The sequence below is a fragment of the Salvelinus namaycush genome, chromosome 29, assembly GCF_016432855.1.
Source record: "Salvelinus namaycush isolate Seneca chromosome 29, SaNama_1.0, whole genome shotgun sequence".
NCBI classification, from domain to species: Eukaryota; Metazoa; Chordata; class Actinopteri; order Salmoniformes; family Salmonidae; genus Salvelinus; species Salvelinus namaycush.
Window position 1 is genome coordinate 16,701,512 of NC_052335.1, and position 11,266 is coordinate 16,712,777.

The following is an 11,266-nucleotide window of genomic DNA, read 5'->3' on the forward strand; positions in this document are numbered from 1 at the left end:
ACTCCAGTGTAGATTTGGCCTTGTGTTTTAGGTTATTGTCCTGCTGAAAGGTGAATTAATCGCCAAGTGTCTGGTGGAAAGCAGACTGAACCAAGTTTTCCACTAGGATGTTTTAAAATGTTTTATTCTGTACAGGCTTCCTCCTTTTCACTCTGTCAATTAGATTAGTATTGTGGAGTAACTACAATGTTGTTCCATCCTCACTTTTCTCCTATCATAACCATTAAACTCTATAACTGTTTTAAAGTCCCATTTGGCCTCATGGTGAAATCCCGGCAACTGAGTTACGAAGGACGCTTGTATCTTTGTGGTGACTGGGTGTATTGATACACCATCCAAAGTATAATGTATAACTTCACCATGCTCAAATGGATATTAGATGTCTATTATGTTTACCCATCTACCAATAGGTAAAAAAAAATGTTTTTTAAATCTCTGCCCCACATGCCCTGAAAGATGGGTCACGACTGGTATGTGTGTGTGTGTCTGTGTCTCTCTGTGTGTGTCCTCGAGGCAATAGGTCCATTTGTGTGTACATGGAGCACACGGTCATCCCCAGTCTAAGGCCTGTAACAGTAATGAGTTGGATCAATGAGCTGACGTACTGAGGATGAGCTGACGTACTGAGGAAGAGCTATCTGGACTGTCTATACTAGCACGATACACCCACCAAGTGTCTGTTTGTTTCACACTCATCCTGGATGAGGCGACTGACTCAAAGTTGGTGGCAGCAGTAGCACAGCACTTAATACGAATGACTTGTCTTTGATGCAACAGCACTGACAAATTAGCCCAAGAAGTGAAATAGCTGCCTATAAACCTACATTATTCTATTGCTTCGACTGCTCTTAGGAATTAATGTGTTTATGTGGAATGAGTAAATGTGGTGGCTCTCTTTAGTGGTGTATTGATATGGGACATCTATTCATTAATTCCATGGACCTTTTGATCATGAATGATAATAACCACCACACTAATAAAAATCAATCCTCAACCAGACATGCGACAGTGTTATTCCCTCTTCTCTGTAAATCCCACTTTCACTCATGGTAATTAATCAGTGTGATCATTAGGAACCAAACACATTAGCTATAGCATTTCCCACTGCTTTCTTCTCCATTCTCATTGGTCCTGGTGGACTGGCTTTTTCCAACAAAACATATCTTCCGTATCGCTACTCGAAAATTAAAATGATTCTAACTTGACTATATGTCAATCAACTGTCTGCATTGACATACATTGCTTAAATAAATGACCATCCCCTCATCCTGAAGTTATTCACCATGGGGTTCTCTCAGAATGTTTCTCATAACTGTTTCACTATCTCTGATTGGACATCTGTTCCCGGGACACTCATCTGAGCACAATTAATTGGTTCTTGTTAATCAAGGCCTAAAGAATATATTATTCCCTACGGCAATAATCCCAACGGCTATGAAGTTGTCACAACATAATAATCATCCTACGTTCATGACAATAATATTTATGAATGTATCGTCAGTTGTTCCAGTCCATCAGCGGCCGGCTGGGTCCCAGAGGAGCCCTGTTCACCACGTTGTGTGAACAGCCGTGTCCAGTGTCACTATTCATCTTAGCCTGCGGGATAAAATCAATGCCTCCAGAATGGTGTTGCCCAGAAAGGAAAATGCAAAACACTGTAAATCAGAAAGGACCTCCTGTAGAGAACTAGTAACTGTGATTGATCTGACTGTGGACTATGGAGAGGAAGCATGGCGTGTGCAGGGGAGCACTTTCAAAATGAAGATGGGAATGAGATACGAGGGGGGCTGTGGCGGTCATGAAATTGTCAGCTGGTGATTGTCAAGCAAATAACTGCCGGTCTCACAGTAATTGACCGTTAATTAACATAAACATGTTTAGCATCTCCTGGCTTCCATGCATAGCCTACAAGCCACTGATGCAGACTTTTGGAACATCTACATTTGTGACCGAAAGCCTCGATTTGGTCTTATGTAGCAAAATTTGAAGTTGTGTTTTTTACAATGGATAAAAGTAGAGACTCAGAGCTAGAAAATTGTATATCATACACTGCAGTTGAGGAACAATGGGAAAGTAATTCTGCTTTGAAAGTTGATAAACTCGTAACACCACTTAAGAAAATGGCCCTTGAATGTTTTGGTACACCTACTGGAGAGCTCTTTGTCTACACCCATTCAGAATCGTTCACACCTTCTTAAGCATTGGCCCCAGCCATCTCTTTAAGGATTCACATGTGAGGTCATGTGGTAAACACACCCTATATCAAATCAAATCTAAGTTTATTTATCACATGCACAGGATACAGAAGGTGTAAATGGTACAGTGAAGTGCTTACTTGCATAGTAGCAATATCAAAAAAGAAAGTGTAGAGATAAAAATATTTTATAATTATTAGATGACGCTTATCCAACACACTTGTCTAAATTGATGGTTAATGTGAAGGAAATTCTATAACCACCCCCAAGCCACATCTAGCTAACATTAGGCTATAACTAGCAATGCAAATGGATTTCTGATCCAAATAATATTACTGCACAGATCATACATGTAACGTTGGCTAGCTAGCCAGCAAGCTAACGTTTGCTAGCTAACAGTATGCTTTGACTTGCAATAATAACGACTTTCTGACAAAATTAAAAACATATATCTGAAAATGTAGCTACTGCAGACTCTCACCCGTATAAAGGGATGAACGCTTCACGGCAGACTGGAACCATTTAACTCAGTTTTGTTTGTAGTTTTGTTTGTAGCTACAGTTCATCTTCTTTTGCCAGCATTGTGACAAGTCACTCCGGTTCACACTGACGGTGGTGTGGGCAGAAAGTAGCCCGTTCAATTTTTCAAACTGATCTGTCGACAGCGCCTGCTAAATTCAAGGTATCAATGTTGAGAAAAGTAGCACAACTTTTATAGATCTCGATGGCTATGTTATATCTTTCAAAAACATCACGGTAGAAAGGACTGTCAACACATACCGAACAGCTCACGTTATAGACAGAAGCATGTTACATGGCAGACTAATCCAAACTTATCTCCCAGCATGTCCAGACTATCCATTATCTCTGCCAATCATGGCTAGCGGGAAGGTTCCTGGCTTTTTCCATAGCTAAACTAACTAGGCTCGAAATGTAAGAATTTTTGCCGTAGGAACCGGGGGTGCCTCAGCTGGCTTGTTGGGCTTCCATGCCTTAGCTGGCTCGAGTTTTTCTTGCCTCGGTTGGCTTGGCAGGCTCCCATCCCATGTCATACCTCAGCCGGCTCTTCGGGCTCCCACGCCTCAGTCGGCTCATCAGGCTCCCATCCCATGTGATGCCTCAGCCGTCTCGTCGGGCTCCCACGCCTCAGCCGGTTCGTCAGGCCTCAGCCGGCTCTTTGGGCTTCCACATTTCAGCTGGCTTGTCCGGCTCCCACGCCTCAACCAGCCCGTCAGGCTCGCCCAGGTGGGACGCCGCGTGAGGGGGGGGGGTACTGTCACGCCTGCTCCTGCTCCCTTTCTCTGGCGCTCGAGGGCACCAGGCGGCCCATCATTACGCACATCTGTCACCATCGTCTCCCAGCGTCTGTCCTCACAATAATATACTGTATGTGTGAAATTAGTTTGATTTAGAATGGACCATTCTCATGCACCTGTCTCGGAACAGGGGAATTGGAAAAAAATATGTCTATGCACTTAAATAGCTAAATGGAGGACCTTTTCCCTTGGTTCATTTTCATGCCAGCCAGGTAGGCTATACTCCTGTTGTAAAGCAAAGCAATATGCTTAATATTAGGAAAGTTGATAAATAAATACAGTAGGCCTAGCCTATACAAGCTGATGGGATCCTCTTTTTAGAGGCCATCACTGTTTTCTCACGCAATTGCATAGCCTATAGAAATGTTGAACAACATGAGCTCTCATGAAGTGTTTGAATTGATTTTCGAAAACATTTGCATTGCTATCAGAGTGATTAGAGGGACAATGGAGTGCTGAGTACCCGGCAATTTAAAGTTTGGTTGGCTACGAATGACCATCAGCAGTATCAGAGCTTGAAGAAGCCTAGTTACCATGACTAAACAGTCACGTGGAATTTGACTGTGGTCATGACTTGTGACTGCCGGTGTGGCGGTAATACAGTCACCGTAACAGCACCAAATACAAGTACTTGGTATAGGCATTTACTAAGGCCCAGTTTTTCCAGGGTGGTCAGTAGTCATGAAACGGGAGAAATTCCATTGAAATGGAGTGCAACTCCCACAAAGGCCACTGTGCCTGCCTGCCTGCCTGCAGAACCATTCTGTTTAGCATACACACAGCGTCAACATATTTAAATTTGCTCCATTAAAAAAAACATTCTTGATATGATTTATGTTCTAGGATTGTGAGTCAACTCTTTCTGGGATATAGAATTCCATATTTTCCAACACAGAGGAATCATTAAAAGAACTGCAGAAAGTAGGTACTCATTTACAGTGCAGTAGAGTAAATAGTGTGGGTGAGGTACAGCATACAGTAGGTGAGGTCGATATCCACAGCTCATTTGGAGCAGAGATAGAATGGCAGGCAGTGCCCTGCCAATGTGTCTGTCATGTATGTTTCATTAGTCCTGGTACAAAGCCCCCTCCCTGTTTTCCTCCAGCTACCCAGGGAGAGGAGAACTGGCAAGCTCAGCGCTACAGTAATTGGCTTCACTAAGATGACATCCCAGATATACATAGTTGGGGGAAGACATGAAAAGGTGCACTGTGTTAAGACTCTGTCCGGCTGTCTCATCTTACGGTTGTCCACTGACGTGTTGAGAACTGCCAACCTGTAGGTTTTATCCTAGTCCAAAAAGTATTGTTGAATGGTTGAGGTCTGATTTTCTCTAAGAAAGTGAAATTGGTTCAAGTACAATTTGTCAGATTTAATATTACAGAATTAAAATATAATTTTGGACTTTGAGTCTGGTGATAATTATGTTATTCATTTTGAGGATAACTACAGGATGGACTCAAGTACAGTCTTTACACTATAGTGTCATCCCAGGAGGTGGGTGGTGGACATCTGTCGTCTCGGAGGACCTGTCACATGTATTTAAGTTCCTCCCTGCCTATGTCCGTCCTCCTCCATTCCTCCCTGACTCTCTCTCCTTCCCTGATGAGACACAACCGAGGTCACCAAGATGCCTTTGCCTCCTGTTCCTGCTTCTTACTTAAACTTTATTTACTTCAAACTAGAGTAGTCTCAGCCTACAGGGCTTGATTGACCTCTGAACCTTTCAGACTGGGAAAATAGGTTATAAGGCAGAAGCCACGTACACAGGAGATCTCCTCGTGATACTGTGGCTTAGAACAGTTTGAGTAGAAATTAGAGGACAACTCTGCTGGGAAACGTTTATACCCTCCACCGACAATGGGACAATTATGATAGTGATGTTTGTAGATGTAACGGGTTTGAACTGTTGAGATTTGTTGTTCTTGAACGTATTTTCCTCTCTGCAAGTGCCAGGTTTGCCTCGTTGTAATTAAGGGCGTAGCACGGTTATAAATGGTTGTCTATTTCATTCAGGGGATCCCCCTACTACAGTATGTGCAGGCTGGGGTTCCTTGGGAGGACGGGTGTGGCGACTGTGGCCTAAACCAAAGTGATGACAATGGATTGTGAGTATGTTTATGGCAAGGTTGTTCGTAACCGCTGGTACCGTTCCCCTTCTCCCATGGCATGCTTCCCTAGGTATGTATTTTGTGTGTTGGCCAAAAATGATAAGAATATTGATTAAAACGTGATTGATGATTGAATGCTTAAGTGCTGATGAAGTGCTGATGAAACTCTGAGGATGATAGCAGTAATTGTACGAGTGCTAGGAGCTGAAGATGGTGTCCATGAGAAGCTTTCTGATTATTTGAGAAATATAAAGCATTGTTGTGCTGTCCTGAAGGATGTGCTGTAAGACACACACATATGCAAGCACACAAACACTTGCAAATTTACAACACACTGCCGAACAAACCGAAAACAATCAGCGTAGCACAGGGCGCCCCTCTTTGAGGAAGCACACACCAGTCAATTACCCTAATCCCCTCCCCAATAGGCAACATGGCCTCCGCTGATAAGGCTAAGCAGCTCCACACTCACCCATGGAGAAGAATGGGATCCCCAGCAGCGTGGAGTTAAACTTCCCGTCGGAGATGAAGAAGATGCCAGCGGAGGTCACGTTGGCGATGGCTATTGTGAGCACACCCAGCAGACCCAGGAAGGGCTTTCCCCTCAGGCAGTCCCTCATTGAGCTGGAGATGGTGGCCGCCAGCAGAAGGAGCACTAGGCTGACCAGCACCTCCCCTTTAGCCAGCACTCCCGTCTGGTGGAAGTCCCTCCACAGGCTGAAGGAGGTGAGAGACTGGATGTGCAGGTCCTCGCTGAGCGTGGACAGGCGTGTGATGAGGGTGCAGAAGGCATTCTCCCACTTCTCTGCGATAACGTCCTGCACCACGGGGCCATGGTTGCGAAGGTAGTAGGTGATCTGGATGGCCCGGGCAAACTTCACCTGCTGGTCTCGGCTGTTGGGCGAGAAGGCCACTCCACCCAGCTGGTGGCCGATGAAGGACACACGGCCATCCTGGGGGAGGGAGCACAGCAGACAGGTTACTATCAGACACACTGAGAGACGGATCTCAAGTCCCTACAGAGCGAAGCGGGAGATATGCTGTTTGGTTTCTGTTACCTGATATTAGCAACAGTTGTAATTTGTAGTTCATTGTGGATTATGGTTAAATCTTGTAAATGATTTGAACACTGACCCACCAATCAAACATTACAATATGCATGAATTCCCATATTTGATACATTTTACGTTAAGATAAATACTATATCATACTTAGCACCCATTTACTATTGCTTGGTATGGCAAACTATTCCCATTGTTTCTACTATAGTAAGTTGAACTGTGTATCTTGGATTCATGCTTGAGAATGTCCCATTACTACGGCGACTAAAGAATCAGACGACATGCACTGTACTGTATGATTACTTAAACACTGTTGAATAAAAAATGCATTAAACCAATCACTGGCTGCCTAGTTGTTTTTAGACGGGCATATTGTAGGTGTCCTATTAGATCGGAGCTCCACTAGTATAGCGATGCAGTGACAATAATTCTCCCAGTGACTGATATGTGGAGATGAGATATATGACACCACTTGACTGCCCTCCAAAGAAGATGGATCTCTTGGACAAGTGGATGAACAGCTAACTTGTCAGCCAATAGTGAAACGATGCAAATGTAATAAAGCATTGTTTGTTCATTTCAGACAAGGGCCCTAGCTGGCCTGATTTGATCTATGTTTGCAGCTATTGTACTGTAGCCTACTGTACTGTACAGCCAATCCTGAATCTCTTCAATGCAATTGTTTATGTTGATTGTACAATTGTAACGTCAGCAAGTGAGGGATTCCATGGGGTATAGTAATTAAATATCACTTGCACTGTCAGCACAATAGGGAATTGCATGATATCATTGCCATTTATTCCCTACCATTATCATGTAAATGGAATATTCAGTAACACTGGGCCTGAACATTCATAGTATCAACCCTACACCACAAGGACTCCTCATACAAGCAGAAGCCATGAAATTCTGACATACCATCCAGGGATTTAACATTAGTAGTGCAGTGCTGTGGCTTGGGTTAGCATCAGACTAGTAAACAAATGAATAATGCCACCAGCTGACATCAAAGCACTGAATGAAGAGCAAAAAACATGTCAAGACAATCTGCACAGACAGACGGGGAATATCAATGATGCAGGCGACACAACACGGCGACTGAATGGCGCTGTAGAAGTATCTGCCAAGAGGGGTGGAAAAGGTCAGTTTATTCTAACCTTAAAGCGGGAACTTGGGGGTTGGTGTCAAGGGGCGCACAAGGGCCAGAGCCATAGGGAATAAGGCAACTGCCTACAATCAGTGAGTGAAGACAGTGGCCTTGGATGTAGAGTAATGAACAGTGGTAGGATGTGCAATCTAGAAGTGATTTAGGGACAGCCCAGGTTGAATGAAAAGAGCAGGCCCAGTGCATTACTCACAGCTAGGCCTGGTGCAGGAGGATTAGCAAACCTCCCACCTGAGATTCTCTTATTGGAGGATATACAACACTAGCTAGATTTGTGCCTTGCGATTTAAGATACTCTGTGAAGCATAGACCTAATTTAGTACAGAACAGTTTTCAACTCAGTAACGAGCCATGTCACCCACTATAGTGAGTCTTCCTCAAGGCAGATCATACTCAATATTCTACTTTCCACACTCATTCATCACATGTGCTCAATGTGTCATGGTATTATCAACAGATCTGGTCACCTGTTGTAAAATTAGGCTACCTGTTGTAATTGTGTAACATCTGATTAAAACATTAACCTAATTTATAGCCTACTGTCTAAAATGAGATGAGCAGAGGTAGCCTAACAGCCTTGCTATACATCTGCAGAGGGCTGCACCACAGCACACACTTAGGAGGCATAGCAACATCTTACAGGGGACAAGAGGATGCAGGCTCCATACTAGTCGATCAGCAATGCCATTCTATATGTGCAGGAGAGGGAGAACTGCACTGCATCAAAATAAGAAGGGACACATTCCCTCTATATTGGAGCAGTGCAGGGCCATGCAGCCAATTCACAACCTGCCGCTAACAACTAGCCTACATTGGCTGTTCAGTCCATTCTGAGTATTTCCTTGCCTTGCCTGCCTGATATATGAAGACATCCGCAGTCTACATAATAGGCTGAGCGAATACAACCACTGCTCATTGAAAAAATGAATGCAGGCTTCAGACAGTAGGTTATGGTCTCATTGCAGATACATTGTCCCACTGCTAATCCAGGTCATTCGGAGTTTGGGGTAGCAAAGCACGTCGGTCATGTTCTCTTTAAGGGTAACTGCCACCACATACGATACTCAAATCGGTAATTGATGCCCGCGGCCGGCGGAAACATTGTAGACTATCGTGTTATAAAACAAAATCCTCGCCGTCTTACCTTTAATGTTGTATTTGGATAGGTCACGAGCACCTTTGAAAAAGTGTGATTCGATAGAATGGCTAAGCGGATATCTTCGAATATCGTAATTATATCATCCAAGAGGCATCGCTTATCCCGATGGCTCAGGACACAGAGATGAGCGAAAGTGTAATTGAATCCCTTGTAATTAACCCGCAAATCCTGCACCTGCTTGTGAACCTGCAGGACCTGGTCGGCTAGCTCCAGTATATTTCCTCCAGATTTGGCAAGCAGAATCAGTCTCCCGTATCTGCCGGGGGTATGCAGGTCGGAATACAGCTTGTTTTTTGACTGGTCGATGGGGAAAAGACTGTTCGCAAGACTCCGCTCTACTTTAGCAAAACTGTGTGTCGGGGCAACCAGTATCTCGATGTCCGTTTCGGGCTTGAATCGGCTCAGTACGGTAGATCCGAAAATGATGGTTAAGACTGCGGGAACGGTGAGGAAAAAAACCGGATGCCTACTAACAAATAAGCCCAGCCAGTAGAACGAAGCTTTGAGCCCTCTGTGTATCATTTGCCGCAGCATCCTCCTCCAGATCCAGCTTGCAGATGCCCAGCTTCTTCCTATGAAGCACATGTGACATGAGGCTCGGTTGCCCAGTTTAGTCAATCCGAATGAGAATACACTACACCTATAAAAAGAGCACTGCAGCAATTTGCAACAAGAACTGTCATATACTTATCATCTCTGCTTTTTTTGTTTCATTTCAAGCCATTCCCCTCCTTTACTAACCGCGGACCAGTGACTATTCCTATTGCTCCTGCTGCAATAGCAGCAAGCCGCGGCCGTCTGATGTGCATGTGTTCCTAGTTCTAACTACACTATCGGTGGCGCCTGATTTATGTAGGCTACTTGACTGTAACCATGTGCTGGGATTAAGGGGGAAGACGGGGTAATGCTGATGGTGGTTTATTGTAGAAGCACACACAATAGCCATATGAGAGTCGTGAAATATTCACTGGTGGCACAATGGCCAAATGCACTTCCTGAAATCACTCCCACCTCATGAATGGGGAAACCATACAGTTGCGCGTAAATCTAATAGCCAGTAACCTAGGTTAGCCTCTTGAGAGAGGGAGACAGCGGGTTTTACAAAGCCTTTCAAAGTCATGGGGAGTTTACTGATAAAGTACTTTTTGCACGTCAGGAGATTTATACTTCAAAGTCAAGTAAAGACACACTAGATTGCCTCTCAATGCGACACTTGTTTACATCTGCCACCCAACCTGGGACAACACTGTCAGTGACATCATTGGGTTACAGTAGGCTAGCTCACTTTTATCTGTTGGGATTCAGTGACAAAGGGCCTCAAGTCATCGTCTGGGGTCACATTTCTACAGTAGCCTAGGTCCTACACCAATGCAGCATTTATATATTGTAAGTATTTGCGTTGTTGGGAATTTCTGATGCCTCACAACAAGTATTGTCAATCGTCCGATGTTAAAAAACAAACAAACTAGTTAATAGAGGCGATTCGGAACAACTGAAGTGGACAGCAACGCAATCGGAATTCGGAAGTTCAGCACCAGCACCAGCTCATGGGGCGTTTAAGTCCTTAACAGAGCCTGACAGGCAGCCTGTCTCCCAGCCTGCATGCCGCCCCCAAGACCAGAGCCAATCGCATGTGCAAGGAACAACTAGCCATCAAGCCACATTCAAACAGAGCCAGAAAGCCGAAGCCTAAAGGAAAAAGGTAATATAGCTAGTATCTTTCAAAATTAAAGCAGCTTTATACTGATATATCACTGATATTAAATCAGACTGATTTGTTGTAGATAAGCAATATTTTTGTGTTTGTTAGCTAGCTTTCTAGAATGGCTGCTTAGCATGCTCACTTGGCTAGCTAGTCTGTTTCATGAGAAAAGCTCCTCGCAGGCATATTAGCAGTCAGTGTCTCATAGGCTGATGCATACGATCCAGTGGGTGAGCTCTATTCTTGCCAGGCTGATCAGATTCAATAGCAGCCCTAGAGGCTCATAAATCAGGGTGCTGCCTTGTTGGCTGTTTCATGAACAATTTTTATGTCTATCAATATGAATGGTGTCAAAACTGCTACCTGACATTAATTATAGTCATTATTCCATCAATGATTGGATGTACTACTTTGTTTCACTAATGTTTTCTCTTTGTGTTATAGATGTGAAATGGTTGACTGTGACATGAAAGAAATAAAGGCAATCAAATCAGTCGTCCCACAGTCTGCAGTGTTACTTTGCTGGTTCCATGTACTACAAGTAAGTATCATCACAC

General features: G+C 44.0%; 1 protein-coding gene across 1 annotated transcript in view; it reads right to left on the bottom strand.

The window, feature by feature from the left end:
- LOC120024572 (patched domain-containing protein 1-like) overlaps nt 1–9,541 on the bottom strand; it is a 33,575-nt gene extending 24,034 nt beyond the window's left edge. The window contains exons 1-2 of the mRNA XM_038968857.1: nt 8,993–9,541; nt 6,095–6,575 (exon numbers count right to left, since the gene is read on the bottom strand). Coding sequence (XP_038824785.1) covers nt 6,095–6,575; nt 8,993–9,541 — 1,030 coding nt within the window. The remainder of the gene's footprint in view (nt 1–6,094; nt 6,576–8,992) is intronic.
- Between the last annotated feature and the right edge of the window lie 1,725 nt (nt 9,542–11,266).